The following is a 19,100-nucleotide window of genomic DNA, read 5'->3' as shown; positions in this document are numbered from 1 at the left end:
ATACCAGTCACTTTTGGCCAAAACACTTTCAGGTGTCTGCTAGAAAGCTGAAGATGAAGAGGAACTTCACCTTTCAACACAACAATGACCCCAAGCATATCTCCAAATCAACAAAAGAATGGCTTCACCAGAAGAAAATTAAAGTTTTGGAATGGCCCAGCCAGAGCCCAGACCTAAATCCAATAGAAAATCTGTGGGGTGACCTAAAGAGGTCTGTGCACAAGAGATGCCCTCACAATCTGACAGATCTGGAGCACTTTTGCAAGGAAGAGTGGGCAAATATTGCCAAGTCAAGATGTGCCATGCTGACAGACTCCTACCCAAGAAGACTGAATGCTGTAATTAAATCAAAAGATGCTTCAACAAAGTATTAGTTTAAGGGTGTGCACACTTATGCAACCAGCTTATTGTACATTTTTTATTTTCTATATTTTCCCCCCTAACAGATTTGTTTGTTTTTCAATTGAACTGTACACATTATAGGTCACATTAAAGGTGGGAAAAGTTTTGAAATGATTTATTGTGGTCTCATTTTTTTATATCACAAAAGCCTGGCATTTTAACAGGGATGTGTAATCTTTTTATATCCACTGTAGATGGGCTTTACCTCTGCATCCTTTTAAGGTATTGTTAAACATAGGTCACAGGCAATAAAAACATAAATGTGGATGGGTCACCTCAATCTTTTAACCCATCCAAGTTAGCATGGGACTGAGAGCTGGAGTTCTATACTGTAAGGAAGATCACTGTGGCACAGTAAATGTTCTGCTTGTGTAAAGTACTTGCATGCTATTTCTTATGGTACTAAACCCTTGAAAGAGTCAGCCATGGTATACACATGACCATTACACAATGTGGTAATTAAACCCTGTAACAACTATTCAAATGTAAAGCATCTGCTGAGGTGCAGTTAAAAGAAAGGCCTGTAGCCCAAATTAAGAGAGGCATCTGACTCTCAAAGAGGGATTTACAAGACAAAGACTGAACCCTATTGAGGTCTTCATAACCAGAAGAAGTGTTCACTTGCCTGTGCAGTACCAGAAGCTAAGGATTTACCTGTGGAGAACCAGCTTACTTGTTGAGTTATTACAACATCTGCTGGACTGTACTCACACTTGAGATGAAATACAGCACTTTATTTCTACTTTTAACTGAATATATGTCTAATACTTAATCATGCACTATTTTACTTCATCTGGATACCTACCTCTAACCTGTCTAGCAATTTCTACTAGCTAAGAAAATGCCCGTCAGATTCATGAATCTCAGTGGAACTAGCCATTCATAACATGGGCTCAGTTAACAATGAACTGTTGTACACCACGAGCCCAACACAACAAGCAGTAAGGTTAATTAATTTACCTGAAAGTTTACATCTGCTCCATTGTTCACCAACAGCTCGAGGCACAAAGCTCCATGGGTTGACGCAGCAGCAAAGTGCAGAGGAGTAAAACCTTTGCCATTTGGTTGGTTTACGTTAGCACCATAGTCTATTAATTCACTAACTATGGCATCCTGTCCGTTGTAGCAGCCTATGTGAAGTGCAGTATTTCCATATACATTTGCTTCATCAATCTGTGGGAAGAAAATTCATGTAATTTTGGATAAAGGGAGTGATTACAGAGCAATCAGTAATGCAGATAATGTTTTATAACCCACAAAGTGACACAGCTACAGCCTTTGGTTGTGCCAGTTACCTCAATGCCTAGATTAATGAGATGTTTTATGACATTAATTTGCCCATTTGAAGCAGCTGCATGGAGTGGTGTGTACCCCTTTTTGTCCCTGCAGGTAATCTCAGCTCCATTGTTCAGTAATAACGCAACCACTTCTAGGTGACCTTAAACAGAAGAAAAGGGTGCAACTATTACAGTGATGCCATTAACAACATAAGCTTCTAGTTTGTTAATGCATGCTATGCAAAACTCTGAAGAAAAGGAAAATACTGTATGTACGTATTTACAGACAAAATATAAAGATGTAACTCAAATCTGTAACACATCCTTCTGAAAAAAAGTTACAGAGCTTTATCTTAATGGATGATCACTTCACACAACTCCTGGATCTTCTCATAAACTATGCATTACAGAAAAGCATGGTGAAGGAGTTGTGTGCCTGCATCACTACTTACAACAAAAATAGGACACTGATCACCATCCCAACTGTAAATGCAATGAAATGAGAAAAAAAATTCCACATCAGTGCTGCACAGTCCAAGACAGTGGTCTAAGTCAACCATGCAGCAAAATGAAAAAAAAAACACAGTCAGTAAGATTGTGAAAGTAAAATGTCATCTACTGTAATATGTTTTTCTAGCAGGTGGAAGAACTGTTTTACCTTACAGTAACATACAAAAACATGATTTAAAACATAAAAGAACAATTTTCTTTTAAATGTTTAAACACATTAACCCACTTTGAAAGGGCTATTTAAGACTCCAAGGTTTTGAAATGAGCAGTCTGCACCAATTCCAGGAGCTTGCATGCATTCAAGTCTGTGGCCTCATTCTTTTAAGCATCCTTTGGCATGCAATAAAAGTCAACTCTGCAGTGATATGCCTCAGTGATGATTATTTGTAGTTTTACTTGTTTCTTTAGCAACCACTCATGACTCACAGGGCACATATGTCTCTTTTCAAAAATGATTAAGAAGCAATTATCTGATTAATACACAATTTTCTGTTCAGCTGCATTTCAAATACTTTTACTGCTCTACTTCAAGTACTTACTGCTTTGGCTTCACTGCAAGCACATGTTTACCATCTGATATTTCTGCTCAACATGAGTTCAAGGCGCTTACCATTTGATTTTCTGTGGATGTCTTGCTAGCACAGCTGGACATAGCCTACTTTCCTCAAAACAGCCAGTTTAAAAATCAGCTGGTCAAAACCTACTTACTTCACAAAAAACAACTATATCTACACCTGCATTTCTGAATTTTTTTTTTTTGTAAAGTTAGGGACTTTCAAGTGTATACTCAAAGCATGCTTAATGTCATCAAGAGGCTTACCATATCCAAGCAATCACTGCTATATTAGTCTTTTTAAGCATAATGGGATTTATCACCCCCACTCACCCTGAGAAATCTCAATGAATAAGTTTTTCTTTTTCCTTTTGGGTCTGAGCAGTCAACACATTCTCCTTCGCTTGGTAGCATTTCACAGCTTCTGTCCAATTTTGGTCCTGCACACAAAATGGCTTCTGCCAAGCAAGCTTCAAGGAGTTACACACCCCTTTGGGGGCTCTTTGCTTTGTGGGATGATCATCTGGAGTCTGTTCTTTTTACTTGTCTTTGCCAGCTACCCAGCTACCCATTTTGGACCTTTTAAAGTCATAATCCCAGTCACAAGGATTAAGGGCTAAATTACGTAATTATATATATAAATATAGAAATATATATATTTATTTATAAGTATATGTATATACACACACACACACACACACACACACACACACACACACACACACACACACACACACACACACAAATATACATCTTCCATAATCAACGTGTTGCAATATATGCATGTGTATTTGCCTTTAAAATGTGTACTCGGAATGTATACTGCAGAAATGAGTTTGGGAATATTCTCACAGCAATAAGCTAGGCTATAAGGTTTTAACTGCCAATTACTATGGAATAAAAGTAAGAAAGCTGAAGGGCTGCATTCAGGAAGTTAGTTCTTCACATAACCCTATTATGTGAACACAAACTGAAATATACTGTAGCTATAAAATATGGACACACACCAGGACAACCATGTAACTGTGGAAATGGCATATGGGCATAAATAAGGTACCCACACTGAGATTTGATATAGCTCTGATATGTGGGCATACACAGCATAATTATATCAAAGTATTCCACAGTCGCTGTATGGGGGTACACACATTTAAGAAGGTAGTCATACACTGTCACTTCAAGTTTTAATTTTTAACAGGAATCGGATGATACACCCTATTAATTCATGGTTTCACTGAAAGTAAGCTATGTTATACAGTGAGACAGTTAAACCCAGAGATAGGGAAGCTTCTTTTTATTCCCAATGTTGTGTGGTCCCAGGAGTTAGTAGACAGCGATGCAGGCATGTGGGCTTGCAGCTTGCACCACTGCTTGCCTTTTTTCAGCGTATGAGGCATTCATTACCTTTATTTAATCAGGGAGAGTTACAAATTTTTTTTTATATGGCTTATAAACACACACCTTCTGAAACATGCTGGTGGCAAGAAACACACAAAGTCTTCACACAAGCCTTTGGGTAGGCACAAGGTAGATGCACTAAAACGTGCTACAGTTCCAACACATGGGACACACAATTGCACAAACAGAAGTATATTATACACTTAATACAAGGGTTCACAAAACTGAGGTGTGCTGTAGCCTTGGTACATAGGCACACAATTAAATAAGCTATAATCCTGGCATATAAACAGCCACACTGTAAATGTATTTGAAATTTTACTGTAAGTTCAGCAAGTGGTCACACATAAGGTAGGCACACTATATCTCTATCAAAAGCAATCTTAGCCTGCATCCTCAATCTCTGCAAAGCATAGTATTTTAGATTTTTTTTAAAGGAGACATGAAAGAGTACAGTCTTCCTGAAACAGTCCAGATTAAAAATGAAATGGAAGACAAGAATGCATGGAAATGAAATTAAGACAATGGTCACACAACTGAAGAAAAATACAAGCTCGTGATTAAATAGGATATGACATTCTCTGGAATGGAATGGACACTGCAAACTATGAGGGCTAAGAGGTCATTATACATCATTAAGGTATGCATTTCTGTTAGAGGTATGCCAAAGCCCTAAAATGTGGGTATAGTGGAGGAACCAACACTGAAACCTACATTAATTCTGCATCTTTAATCTTTAATTCTGTATCTTGACTTTCTTACAATGCCCTCAGCTGGAGTGCAGCATGTCTTCAACACCCCACTTCTCACCCTGAACTGGAAGGGTAAAAAAGTGCATCAATCCCTCCATGGCTCACATTTGTTTGGGGGTTCATACTGTCATAAAAATGCAGTACACCCGATATATATAAAACATGCCCTTTAATCTCTATAAATCGTCGAGAAAGCCATTGATACTGCTAACAAAAATAAAAAAAAGACAAGTTAATTATTACAATTCCTTACCCATATAGGCTGCCCAGTGTATGGCTCTCCTGTCCTTCTTATCGAATGCATTTATATTAGCTCCTTTCGCTAATAGAAGTTTAACCATCTGAAAAAATAAGAAGTATACATATCTGTGTTTACAAAATTGTCTTTATACAGTTATTACCATAAATTACTCTGCTAGAAGAATGACTATGCCACAGCCTCAGACTCGTTTTTCACATTTTTTGATAAAGTTCATATTATTCAAAATTAATTTTAAGTGCTTAAATATAAACGTGAAACAAAATATGAGTTCCATTCCTAAAAAACAAGTAAGATGCTGATCCCTACGGCGTGACTATAATGTGAAATACAGACATGCAATCAGCCTTTCATTAGCGTTATTCTGGCCAATCCCTAAACTACACAAACAAGAAAAAGGTTAAGTGGTGCGATTGATGGTTCCAGCCAAGAAACAACCTTAATTCCCATCACGATAAATGATGTGAAGTCTTCCACAGACTCCTACCCATACTTTATGAGTCATGTTCAAACCCAACAGGGACCCAAGTGAGCAGCCACTGCCATCCACACAGTTAACTCAGCAAGTAGAGAGCAGAAAAACATTTCTAGGCCTTTGTTCTGCATTACACTGACACACACACACACACACACACACACACACACACACACACACACACACACACACACACACACACAAGCAGATACAGACACAAAGACAGACACAGACACAATTTACAGTTGCCAATTTGCTTACTGCATGTTTTTGGGAGGTGAGAGAAAACCTGAGCAAGCCATGAAAACCCCATGTGAACACAGGGACAACATACAGATTCCACAAAGAAGGCATACCAACATTTAAATGTGGCTTGCAGGTTGACCAGTGGTGGTGTCATGGACTATTACTAGCCCTGTGGGTAGTTTTCTGTGGTGCCATGCTGGGAGACACTACAAATATTTCCTGATGAAAAATAAGGATGGTATGAGAGTTAAAGTACTGGAAAATCTCGCAGCCACAGGAATGCCCAAATCATGATGGGACTTCAGTTCGATAGCTACAGCAGCCCCTGTCAAACTGCTACCTCCATAAGAATATGTGATACCATTTGTGTATCTCATTTTTTTAAATACTGCTTTGCCCCATACTGGCTGACCTCAGGATATGACGCAAACATTCATACATGTTGACCAAGTTTTACCTTAAGGAGAAAGAACTTGTTTGTGATTCTAAACCCCTTATTTTTACTTAAGTCCAAAGAATCCCCACCCTTCTGCTTAGCATCTACATATATCAAGGTGTTTTGTGACTACATGTTTCCACATGCTCAGAATCTTCATGCATGCCACTGTCCCCCAGTTTAACTGCCCTTGCTACCAGCTTCCATCAGGAAACACTGAGCTGGCCATCAGCTTCTCAGTCTGTCCTCCTCATAACCAGACCCACACCCAAGCACATGAATGTATAAACAGACCCAGGTTACTCATGTCACAGATGGGTAAAGTACAACTGTAAGAGATACTCCCCATAACAGTACATAATCAAACTGTCCTTGCTTGTGGTGTTTCTGGCTGGGTTATAAACCATATCCCAGGCACCACCTGTCGTCTCTACTTTTTCTTTCCAAAGTAGCAATAAAATATAGCCCAAGAGAGTGGAACTGACTGAGTGACTGCCTGTAATGACTGCAGAAGTAACCCAGCCACCCCTACCCCACCCCTTTGAACAGAAGATGCAGGATTTTGAAGGCACACAGAAACACAAGCTTGGATATTTTCAATACACAATAGCAATATCATTAGCACAACAATGAAGGACCAATTATCAAAAGTCATGCCACATCATTCTATACCACCTCATCAGCTTTCAGAGGTACACAATGCAGTTGCCTCTCTTTCTGCAGAAAGACTTCACCCTTCCACAGTGGTCAGTGCCAAGCTCTGTTAACATCTCCTGTTGGGACGTTTCTTCTAAATACTCCAAATCAAGACACATAGTGTAAAGTTCTATGAGTATCACACTATTTTCCTGACATAAACATCTCCTATCCTTTTCACTTTCTCACCATTGGAACTCTCTTCCACCTCTCATCCGTACAACCAAAAGTCTCACAGTTTTTAAAACTCTCCTCCATGTACACCTAACTTCAAAATGGGAATGCTCCTGTTCTCATCCCTCATAGATACCTTTCATTATAGTTAGCTCTACATCTCTTTACTAAGAACTGGCAAGAATTAAATACTACACTATGATTTAAATAGTCTAACCACATTGTATTACTGTACTTCTTCCAAATGTCAGCATTTGTTTTTATTATGTAACCTTGTACTTTTCTTTAGCGGACTCAGATTTTGAAATCTTGTACTTTTTTTAACTGACTCAGATTTTTAATTTTTGTATTCTGGTATCTTGTTATTATTTGTATTTCTGGAGCTTTTCTCCCCAGGACTCCATTGAAAATGGGTTCCTTGCGGCCCAATGGACTATCCTGGCAAACAAACTGCAAAATAAATAAATAAGGATCTCTCCTACATAAAATATGAATTCACCACAGCAGCTTGATGGCCAAACACAGGCTAAATAAGCCTACACAAATTTCAGTGACCGTTCCAGCAACAAGGCAAAGTAACACACTGCTTTGCCATTAGGACACATTCCAGAAAACAGGTTAATCCACCAAGGTATCATGGTAGCTGACCATACTAGAAGTGAGGTTAAGCATATCCAGTACAAGACAGCCCATCTCTCCAACATAGTAGTAGAACTAACAGAAAATGAGTGCATGCAAGGTTACTACTGGGGCCTTGTTACAGCGGACCATAATGACAGAAACAATTCAATCCACTGTTAATGTAAGTACTTCAGACAGTAATTCAATACATCACTGTTCCTGTACTTGCAGCACCTGGCAGGTTGAGTCCCAAGCTTTGTACCTAGAAGCTGAGTTGAATCTTTTTACTGGATGACTGCAATAACATGAACTTGAGTTCTGAAAAAAGAATCCAGCTTGCAATATGTACTTAAAGTGTGCAATGCAGAGCATGTAGCTGCTAAACGAATGGAAAGAGAAACAAACTCCATGGTAAATAAGCAGTGGAGATTTCTTTTTCTCTCGTAGAATGGGTCCGTATGGAACCTTGAAGTGGTCTAGCTACAGAATCATACTAAACAAATCTATGCAACTACCTCTCCATAGCAAAAAGTTTGCTTATTCAGTGGATCAACAAATCACTTGGTACAAAGAAACCAAAATGATGATCCATTTTTTAATTTTTTTGTTTTTTATAATGTATGTGCTTTAACATCTTCTAGACTCTATTCTGTGATGAATCCATCCCACTGTAGCTGTAGGCAAGGATAAAGGAAATGGGGGTTGGACCTTTTGGTTCAAAGTAATGTCTGATATGACATTAAGTACAAAAGAACAGTTCACAAAAACAATCAAGTAACCTCTTCTGAAGACCATCGGGATTTCAACTTCAATTTCTGACACCCAGCTAGCTGAAAGGCCACCACAGAAAGGAGTGTCTTCTAATGATCTCATCATAACAGAACTGAATACAATGGCTCAAAAGGTTAAGGACTGCAGGACAAACTTCATATCCCATGGTGCACTAAAAGGTTTCTTCAGAATTAGAGTAAAGAGTCTTAAGATTAAGCCACATCCTTTGAAAGTAAATTAAATAATAAAGGTGGGCAAGCCTGGCATTTTTGAAGAAGTGGCAACACAAAGCACAGCCAAGGGTCTGGCTTGGCTCTTCAACCTCAATAACAGCTGAGACAGAGCATACAACAGCAGCAGTAGCTCTGTTAAAAATAACAGAATGCGGAAGTCCAGAGGTGATTATTTAAGTAACAATAAAAAAAAATACGCAGTTACAGCCAATCAGACACAGACACTGACACTGCCAGCATTCACTTACATGAATGAATGCTGATGGCATGTCGATCACACTTCCTAAAACCTTACACCCAGCAACCCCCTTTCACTGTGCCCAAGCTACATGTCTGTTGACAAAGAAAAATGGGAAAAGAATTATAATAAGCAACAACATACAAGTACGCCATTTTGCATGCAGGAACAAGAATGTTGTTCTGGCTCATGAAAAAAATTAATTTTTTCCTCTTCTGGTCTAATGATTTAGTGCACAGTAGTTCAACCACACTTTGCAAGAAATGGCTAAACAACCTATACACTGCCTAAATGAACAAAAAACTTATGAAACACTGGATTTTGTTACCTTTAAGTAAGAAACGATATTTCAGTTCCCTTAAGGCAATTCACAGTAATAAAAAGTCAGTGTTCTTTATACTTTATAACCTACTTACGTACAAAACACACACACTGTCCCAGTGGACTGTGCCCCCTTCTGAGAAGGTACACCACCTCTGACTGAGATGTTGATACAAAATGTAATAATAACGGCAAACTTTACTCTTTGATGGATTACTGCCTTCCAACAAACCATATCAACCACAGCTATCCTTTGCTCTCATCTATTATATGACCCCCAAAAATGAAAGCACCTTTCTGTACACTACTTTCTCATGGAGAAAAAAATGAATAATACAATTTTGCTATTTTAGCTTGTGATTGGTAAGCAAATACACTGCCCCCCAATAAATCATTAACACTTTTATTTGCCAGCAGTAATTATATGATGGCCTTGTGCTTTCATGTACAAGACACCTCCACCCCCTTACCCAAAAAGCCAGCCCAGTTCTCTGCACATTTTGGATACTTGATGGTTAAGACAGCAAAAGAAAAAAGAAACAACTACCATAATACTGTAACTTCAACATGTTGCTCTTCAGTACATACACTCAGCCCAAACTTACACTAAGCACCTCTTGAAGATTCACAGCAGTAGCTAAAATCAGGGATGATTGACAGACTAGGGCTTACCTCAACAAAACCAAGAATTATGTCCATGCTGTCCTTAGCATTGGTAATGCTTTCCAAGATCTCCTGATCTCTCTTTCTCTCAATGAATCAGGCTCCTCCCCCTACGTGGAAACATGCAAAGGAAATAATGCACCCCTCATCCTAATAAAAATGAGCTGCAATTCTTTTTATAAAACAATTGCTGAACTACAATGTCTTGCAACAGTTCTCTCCCATGAAAAATGTTTAAATAGTTTTCCTTTTCAGCACTATGGTGTGTGGCACCACCCTGTGTGGTACTCCAACTAGCCTCGATGCTTAGATATGCAGATCTGACCTACTATGAAGCACTCATAGCCTGCAAGTCTGGTCTGAATCAACAGTCAGGAGTTACACAAATAAAAAATAAATTGTGACTGTGGCTTGGCTTTTTTATTGGCTCTGTAACCTGCTGGATCACAAGCCAGAGCTGAGCTTACACTCAGGCTTTGGCTTGCCCGCCTGTATTAAATAAACCATCTAGAACCTGAAGAAGCCAAGCCTGCGCTGGTAATAGGCCACATAATTTGTGACACTGAGGAAATCACTTCCATTTGAACAAACATGATTCCCCTTTATAAAGGCCTCTTGGATTCTTGGAAGACCTTGGCTCCATATGAAGAGTAGAATTCTGTAAAGTCAAGTCAAAGTTAAAGTAAATTTTATTGTCATTCAGAACTATACACATGTAGCCTAAACACAATTTTGTGCATCGGCTGAATTCTTGAGATTACAAAGGAAGGTGAAACAACACATGCAAGCAGAGGAATAAACATAACAAACAAATACAATACTACTCCCAATACACGCAAGAAAGGACGGAGACATTTACCAGCACTCGTATACGAAAATAATACCCTCCTCTGAGTTAAATTATCTATCCTATTTAAAGTAATACAAAACACACTACAGATTGAAATGCCTAAGTTATTTGTCTAATACTATACTTGAGTGAGTTAAATAATACTGACTATGGTTACAATAAATAAATACTGCACTTACTTGAATACACACAAGTATATATTAACACAAATAAAAATGTACTTATTATGTGTGTGAGACTAGTACCAGAGTTCAGAAGTCTAATCATTGTAGGGTAGAAATTGTTAATGAATCGTGTAGTCCTGCAGCAGATGCTGTGATATCAAGTCATATCAAGATATCAAGTCTTCTACATCCAAGTGATGTGATGATCAAAATCTAGAGACATATGCAGCACTATGCCTTTTACCGAAACAAAGGCTCACTATGAAAAGGCTCACTATGAAAACGAGATAAACTATCCAGCTCATTATCTTCCAGAGAAGAAACAACCAATATTGATTGAATCAAATCGGGCCTTTTCATTTGCTGCTTTTAGTGGACACCTTTTAGAAACACAGTTATTGAAAGACCTGAACAGAATAGCCTGTTTTGTCAAGTTCACAACAAAGTGTAGCGGCTGAAATTGGAAAAATATTCTTTTGAGGGACAAAATCCAACTGTACTTGGCTGTCTGCAAGAAAAGGTAATTTTCTGAAAGACTTAACAATACAGCTGTCACTCAAGGGCCAGATGAACTGTTAAAACAAGGGAATTTACTAGTAGATGAATGAGCTGCTTTCTAAGTAAATTGTCATGCACAATTCTAATTTCCAAATCAGCAAGCCTAACCTGCAGAAATGACAAGTCTGTGTGTTGTCCAAGTTAATCTGCAACAGTCCTGAAGGCAGACATTTCTGGAATGCTAAGAGAACCACTGACATTACTTCAAGGATTACTGCTTATCACTGTGTGCAAAAGAGATCAAACTACTGTCAAAAACATTACTATGTGGAACTTGGCCTCAGGCTAGAATACTTGTGGCCAAAAACCAGGCTATATGTGACACAGTATAAAGCTCTAATTGCAATCCAGACAACTGGAGTTTAAGAGGTGGATCAGGAACTGGAACAGATGGATGAGGGTGGGGCAGGTGGGGGATGAATTAGTGGTTTAACTGTGGCCAAACTGCTCCTGTGCAATCAGTGGACTGCATAATAATAAAGGACTGTTGCAAGAAGGAAGTGGGCTTAACAATAACAGTCTGGTGACAACTGTGGCATCCCGTCCTCTAGGCCAGTAATCAAGGAGTTTGAATCCTCAACACTGACGCTGGTGAGGGACATTCACTTGGAACAAAAAAATAGATACACACAGCATTTTCAGATGCAGCTCTCTGCATCAAGTACAGTTTCCCTTAAGAGCACACAGGGAACACACTCAGTCCAGAGTCTGGGGTTCTCTCTCTCCAGCCCCCAATAAGACTCCCCACTGGCACAGCTGTAGAGCTGAGTCCTCAGCCGAGTGTCCAAGCCAAGTCCTCCACCACTCTCTCTGTGAAACCAGTGCTCTTTGTCTCTCCTCCAAGCAGCTGACACACACACAAACACACACACACACACACACACTGAGATTTGATTTACAGACACACATACACAATCGCACACACACACCTGGGAAAGGTTGGCACAGATTTACTTGCTATGCTACCCTTTGCCCAGACTATAAGGTAGTTACTACCACCAGACACTCCAAGGCCAGCTACTCTAAGGCACTTACAAGGGTACCCAATTATACTGGGTGAAATTAACACTAATACAAATGGTAGATTTGACCACGGTGGTGGTGCTGCGGTAGCGTTGTCGCCTCACAGTAAGACGCTGACCGGTTTGACTCTCAGCTAGAGTCTCTTCTGCATGGAGACATGTGTGAATGGGCGTACCTTCATTGAAGGTTGTGTGTTAGGGCTGGCAACTCAGCATGTAAAAATCAACTGCCAATCATTAGTGGACCGAAGTTCCGCTGTGGTGACCCCTGGCTGGGAAAAGCCGAAAGACACAACAACAACAACAACAAATGGTAGATTTGACCAAACAGCAAAGCTTTCAGAAGCAGCCACAGTGTCACCAAATAAGACTATAAGTACTCTCAAAGGTTAAAATATTCTCGAAAGGACCAGCCACAATGAAAAGTTTAAATATATTTAATAATAAAAGAACAAAAAAATTACTAAATACCTATTTAAATAAACACCAGAGTTTCAATCACAGGAAATATTAAAATAACACAGATGAACAGATAAAAAAATCAGTACTTAACTAATCTGACTATATTTTCCTGACTGATCTAAATATACTATTCCCTGGTTACTTACTAAAGCAATGCAAGATGAAGTGGGTGAGAGAGACTTCTCTGTCAGGTTCCAAAAAACACACTGCTCTGAGACTTCTATCTCAATCTCATCTGGTATTAAAGCATTACTTTAGTCCTGGATTACAAAATGGCATCACACACATCTGGTCATCTGACTCTGGTTCCCGTACTACCCCCTTGCCTAGCAACTGAGCCAGAATCTAGCACATATATGTCAATAATACACACAGAGCTTTGCTAAGATCTGCTGCAGCTTCTGGAACTCATAAAACAATTTCAAACGTCCACCATTGCAGAGTAGCAATTAGTTCACCACCCAAGGACAATACAGAAGGCTTCCTAGTACAGACTTTTTGTCTCTTGCTGCATTGAGACCTGTGAGATACAATCTTTATGGCTTATACCAAGTAATTAATTTCAAAAATTTTTCAAAGTTAGCTGGACTGGGATTAAACTCTTTTTCCACTATCCTCTGTTACAGTGCATTCATTTCAATAGTTACCATACACAGTCTGACATACAGGTATACCTCTTTTTCTGTCCAGCAGGACCCACTCTTTTGTCCGTTTTTTTTAACACAAGCAACTTTGCAAATACATTTTCAACACAAGCACTTGTACAAATCAGTCTGATATACAAATAACACAATTCCTTACAAAACGCCAGCTAGCTATGTTGCATATGTTACACACTCACTTCTCCTAACATAGCTGGCAATACCTTGCATCGTCACAACATCCTTTGGGACTTGTGTGATACAGCATAAATGCATCCTTGAAAGCAGTAGGAGATTCCTGACATGACAGAAGTGCTCATGTCAAACACCAGAGAGTAGGAGTAGGGACAAAAAAACACCAACATAGCCTATGTCCTAAAATGAGATAGGCTGCAAACAGAAGACAATTAACTTCCATCCTGAAACACATACAGTCCTGGTTTTGAGGGGGGATGCAGCCAGACCTACAGGCCCTACAGATGAAAATGTAATATCCTGGCAGCAGATGGAAGCTGAGGCAAAGCAAGGTCACAAACTCCTCCATGAATATTTAATTTTTTTTAATATTCAACAAGACAGCTCATTTCTGGAAGCTACAGCAAGGCAGTAACAAAAGTTAAGTAATTAACTAAACCTACATTCTGCTAGATGTGGGAAAATGTGTAGAAATAAATACCAGCAGTTAACGTTGTCGTCTCCCAGCAAGAGGTTCTCTGGTTTGATTCTCGGCTGGGGTGCCTTCTGTGCAGAGTCTGCATATCCTCCATGCATTCGTGTGGGTTTCCTCCAGGTGCTCCGGTTTCCTCCCACATTACAAAGACATGCCTCTGGAACATTTCTCCCCAGGCCTTCCCTGAAAATAGGCTCTGTCCTAGTCAGACTTTCCCGGTCAACAAATGTTAAATAAAAAAATAAATAAATAATGACCGCTGCAACCTTCACCCTCAGTTATTCTGTACCTGACAGTATTCCTCCAGCCTTAAAAGTAAATATAACTACAAATAAGGCATAGACGAAAACTGTCAGAGGCCAAAGGCATCTCCAAAAGATCCTAAAGGTAATGATTTTATAAAAACATAAAAAAGCATGAAAAAGCAGAAAATAGAAGTTATGTCCTTACCATAACGTTCCATGTGGAGTGTTCATCTCGCCTTTGTTCTTACACATGGGTTCGGAGCCGATCCTCGGCTCCGTGCCGGCCTCTTGCAAGCTCTGCATCGAGAAGAAGCTTGAGACAATCTAATACCCACAATCCCCCTCTGCCTTTACCTCAGATCTAGTTTGCAAGCAAACCAATCTACAGAATAGCACATTCATGCTTATACACATATGTATAGAAAGAATCTACAGATAACTATATATATATCTAAACAGACACACACATATATATATATATATATATATATATATATATATATATATATATATATGCCAACTATGTACACAATATAGTAACAGTAGCAGAATGCTCCTGGCCAGGCATCAAAGAACGTTCTTCCTAAGGGTGGGAGGGTGGGACTGTAAGAACAAAGATGAACACTCCACATGGAACGTTATGGTAAGGACATAACTTCTATATGTGATAGTGTTCAATCTCCCCGTTTGTTCTTACACATGGGTAGCGTCCCTAGCTCCTTGATCCTGAGGAACTCACGGGAGGACGTTCTTGAGCACAGTGGAACCAAAGGTTACCCTGTCCCTAGAAACCTTGTCTACTTTATAATGAGAAATAAATGTATGTGGCTTAGACCAAGTAGCAGCCGCACAAATAGCGTCCAGTGGTAGGCGAGCTGCATGAGCCAAAGACGTAGACACTGACCTTGTGGAATGTCCTTTGGGTTTGTGTAAAAGGGGTTGATTTGAAGAATCGTAGACATAGATTATACAATCCGTTAACCATTTAGAAAGAGTTCTTTTGGTAACTGCAAGTCCTTTCTTGCTATCCGCAAAAGCCACAAAGAGTTGATCTGTTTTTCTGTTATCTTTTGTTCTATCCAAATAAAATCTTAGCTGTCTGTGAACATCCAATTTGTGTAACATATACTCCATTTTGTTGGAGTGTTTTTTGAAGAAAGTGGGTAATTCAATGGACTGATTAATATTGTTAATAGAACACACTTTAGGGAGGAAGGATGAATTGGTTCGAAGAGAAACTCTGTCAGAGTGAAAGATCAAATAAGGGTGCTTAATGGAGAGAGCCTGAAGTTCAGATACTCGCCTAGCGGAAGTAATGGCTACCAGAAAGAGAGTTTTCCAGGACAAAAATTTTAATGGGCAAGAAGAAGCGGGTTCAAAAGGGGGCAACATTAATTTAGATAACAATAAATTTAGACTCCAAGGTGACGTCGGAGATCTGACCGGTGGTCTAATATGAAAAACTCCTTTTAAAAAGGCTTTACAAAGTCTGTGAGCCATAACAGGAGCTCCACATTCTTCCACATGGAAATTCGAAATGGCAGCCAATTGAACTCTTAGAGTAGCAGGAGAAGCACCCTGATGAAATAAGTCCATTAAGAACTCTAATATCTTATTCAAAGGAGCTATAAAAGGTTCCACATGGTGTGTATTCGCCCAGAATAAAAATCGCTTCCATTTGCTAGTATATGTTTTAGTAGTGGAAGCTTTATGCGAAGCCACCAATATATCCTGGACTGCTGGTGACAAAAGATCAGACCTGGCTAAGTTGGGAATTGGAGCAGCCAAGCTGCTAGATGGAGTGACCGAGCTGGATGGGGAACCCCTGACGAGTGAGTCAATAGATCTGGCTCTGGGTCCAGAATCCAGGGTCCCCGAATGCAGTGTATCTTCAGGAAGGGAAACCAAATTTGACGAGGCCAGAATGGAGCAATGAGGATTATCGTCCTGTGTAGGTTCCTGGCTTTCTGGAGAAACTTTGATATCAGAGGAAATGGAGGAAATGCGTACAGGAGTCCCGGGGCCAATCGTAAACCAGTGCGTCCCTGGGTACTTCCTGGAGGGGTAATAGGGCAAAGTAGCTCCTGCATTTGGCATTCATTGGAGACGCAAACAGGTCGCAGGAAGGCTGGCCCCATGTGCGAAAAATCCTTTTCACCACTGACTGTTTTAGGGACCACTCGTGCGGTAACAGAATTGCTCTGCTCAGCCTGTCGGCTATGACGTTGGATGACCCCGGGATGTGCGTTGCTATTAGAAAGCGACCCGTGGACTCCGCCCACTGCCAAATTCTCATGGCCTCTCGGCATAGTTGATAGGACTTGGTTCCCCCTTGCTTGTTTATGTACCAGACTACAGACATGTTGTCCGTCTGAACTGCAATAGTCCCTAGAGGAAGAAGGGGAGCAAAGTGTTGCAACGCTAGAAACACTGCCCTCAACTCTAGAACATTGATGTGCAGATTGTACTCCAAATTGGTCCATTCGCCTTGGACTGTCTGTCCCTGAAAGATGCCCCCCCACCCTATCAGGGAAGCGTCCGTGGTCACCGTAACTGTGGGCGTGGGTAGCACAAACGGCCTCCCTTGGAAAGGTTGCACGTTGAAGCCACCAGTTTAGATCTGTTTTGCATGTCTGTTATAAGAATCTCGTGTGTTAGAGGTAGTTGTTGAAACGACCATTGTGCAAACAGTAGCCATTGTAGGACTCTCATGTGCAGCCTTCCCAGGGAATTGCAATAAGGGAGGCTGACATGAGGCCCAACACCTTCAGTACTAGTTTTGCAGGAGATTTCCTTGACAAGAGTAGAAGACGTATATGAGTCTGAAGTGATAATATCCTTTCTGGGGGAAGCCTCAGAATCAACTGACGTGTGTTTAATTCTGCTCCTATGAACAAGATATTTTGTGATGGCTGAAGTAAGGATTTTCCGAAGTTTACGGAGATCCCTAGGTGAACACACAGTTGAAGAACAAAGTCTCTGGCCTGCAGCAGTTGGGTGGTGGCCGAAAGGAGCCAGTCGTCCAGATACGGAAACACCTGAATCCCTGGCGTCTCAAGTGAGACGCTACCACTGCCATGCATTTGGTGAAGACCCTGGGGCTGAGGTCAGACCAAAGGGCAGGGCTCGAAATTGAAAGTGACTGGCTCCCAGCCGGAAGCGCAAATGATCTCTGGATGCCCTGGCCATTTTGATGTGGTAGTATGCATCCTCTAGATCTATTGAGCACATCCACTGCCCTTCTGTAAGAATGGAAGGATCGATTGAAGCGTGACCATTCGAACTTTTCTTTCCTGACGAAAGTATTGAGGTAGCTTAGGTCTAGAATGGGCCTCCAGTCCCTGTTTTCTTTGGAACTAAAAAGAACCTTGAGTAAGTCCCGAATCCTTGCTGGTCCGCTGGGACTGGTTGGATGACTCTTTTTTCTAGCAGCTTTGAAATTTCTATAGCTGCTGGCTCTCGCAGATGGGGCGTACATCTGGGAGTCTTTTCTTTGGGATGGGATGGGATAGGAAGGGTATGTTGTAACCTCTGGTAACCACGCTTTTACCCACTTGTCTTTAGTTATATTTTGCCAGGCCTGAGGGTATAAAGCTAGCGACCCCGACTGCCTCCAGAGCAGGACAGTCGGGCCTCCTCTCAGGAGTGCTGGAAAGGTTTACCAGGAGTGTTTCCCTGTCACCTTGATGTTGCGGACCCCTGCCGCCAGGTCTTCCACCTCTGCCCCTCCTCTGCCTCTAGAGGCATCACCCTGTGTGCCTGAGAAAGATCCTTGGGGTTTTCAAACCCACATTTTTCCACCGCGTTGCCCTTTGGGGTACGGTCTGGTTGGGGTGGAAAACGGACTCCGACAGCAGACAGAGTCTTTCCCTCTTGTTCACACCGGTAAGGGTCTCCTTTACCTTGGGGCCAAAGAGAGTGGCACCGTCAAATGGGGCGTTTGTAAAGGAAGACTTGAAGGCTTCCGCAAAGGAGCATAGGCACATCCAGGATTGTCTACGAAGAGCAATCGCTGTAGCTCCTGCCCTACTTCAACCTTCGGCCGCGAGGAAATCAGCCTCATGGACGAGTTAACAATCGATGTTAGGGTATTAAGTTGCGCTGTCACTTTCTCTGAGACAGCTGCATCTGTAGCACCCTGGAGGGTATCTCCCAACTCTTTGACTAGATCCCTCTGTAGACGTGTAAAATGAGTCAAATAGTTCAGGGACCGCATGGAAAAGCCGCTGAACTAAAAATGCGCTTCCGTATCTATCCATCGTCCTAGAGTCTTTATTAGGAGGATGGACAGACGAAGAAGACTCCGACATCTCCTTTTTCGTGGCTGCTGCCACCACCATAGCGTCTACTGGAACTCCTTTTGTAAGGTAGGACTTATCCTGAGGTGCTGTGATGTATTTGTTAGGTTTCCTTGGAACAGGTTCCACTGTGTCAGGAGCCTCCCACGCCGAGCAATTAGTTCC

At 40.8% G+C, this 19,100-nt stretch overlaps 1 protein-coding gene across 3 annotated transcripts in view; it reads right to left on the bottom strand.

The window, feature by feature from the left end:
• The window catches only part of ANKRD44 (ankyrin repeat domain 44), a 1,254,083-nt gene that overhangs the window by 501,257 nt on the left and 733,726 nt on the right, over positions 1 to 19,100 (bottom strand). For all 3 annotated transcript variants that reach the window (XM_044060611.1, XM_044060613.1, XM_044060612.1), the window contains exons 6-8: positions 5,146 to 5,233; positions 1,698 to 1,840; positions 1,363 to 1,575 (exon numbers count right to left, since the gene is read on the bottom strand). In XM_044060611.1, coding sequence (XP_043916546.1) covers positions 1,363 to 1,575; positions 1,698 to 1,840; positions 5,146 to 5,233 — 444 coding nt within the window. The remainder of the gene's footprint in view (positions 1 to 1,362; positions 1,576 to 1,697; positions 1,841 to 5,145; positions 5,234 to 19,100) is intronic.

The sequence above is a fragment of the Protopterus annectens genome, chromosome 2.part0 (genome assembly GCF_019279795.1).
Source record: "Protopterus annectens isolate FY-2018-M chromosome 2.part0, PAN1.0, whole genome shotgun sequence".
Taxonomy (NCBI): Eukaryota; Metazoa; Chordata; order Ceratodontiformes; family Protopteridae; genus Protopterus; species Protopterus annectens.
This window is presented reverse-complemented; position numbering and strand designations above follow the sequence as displayed.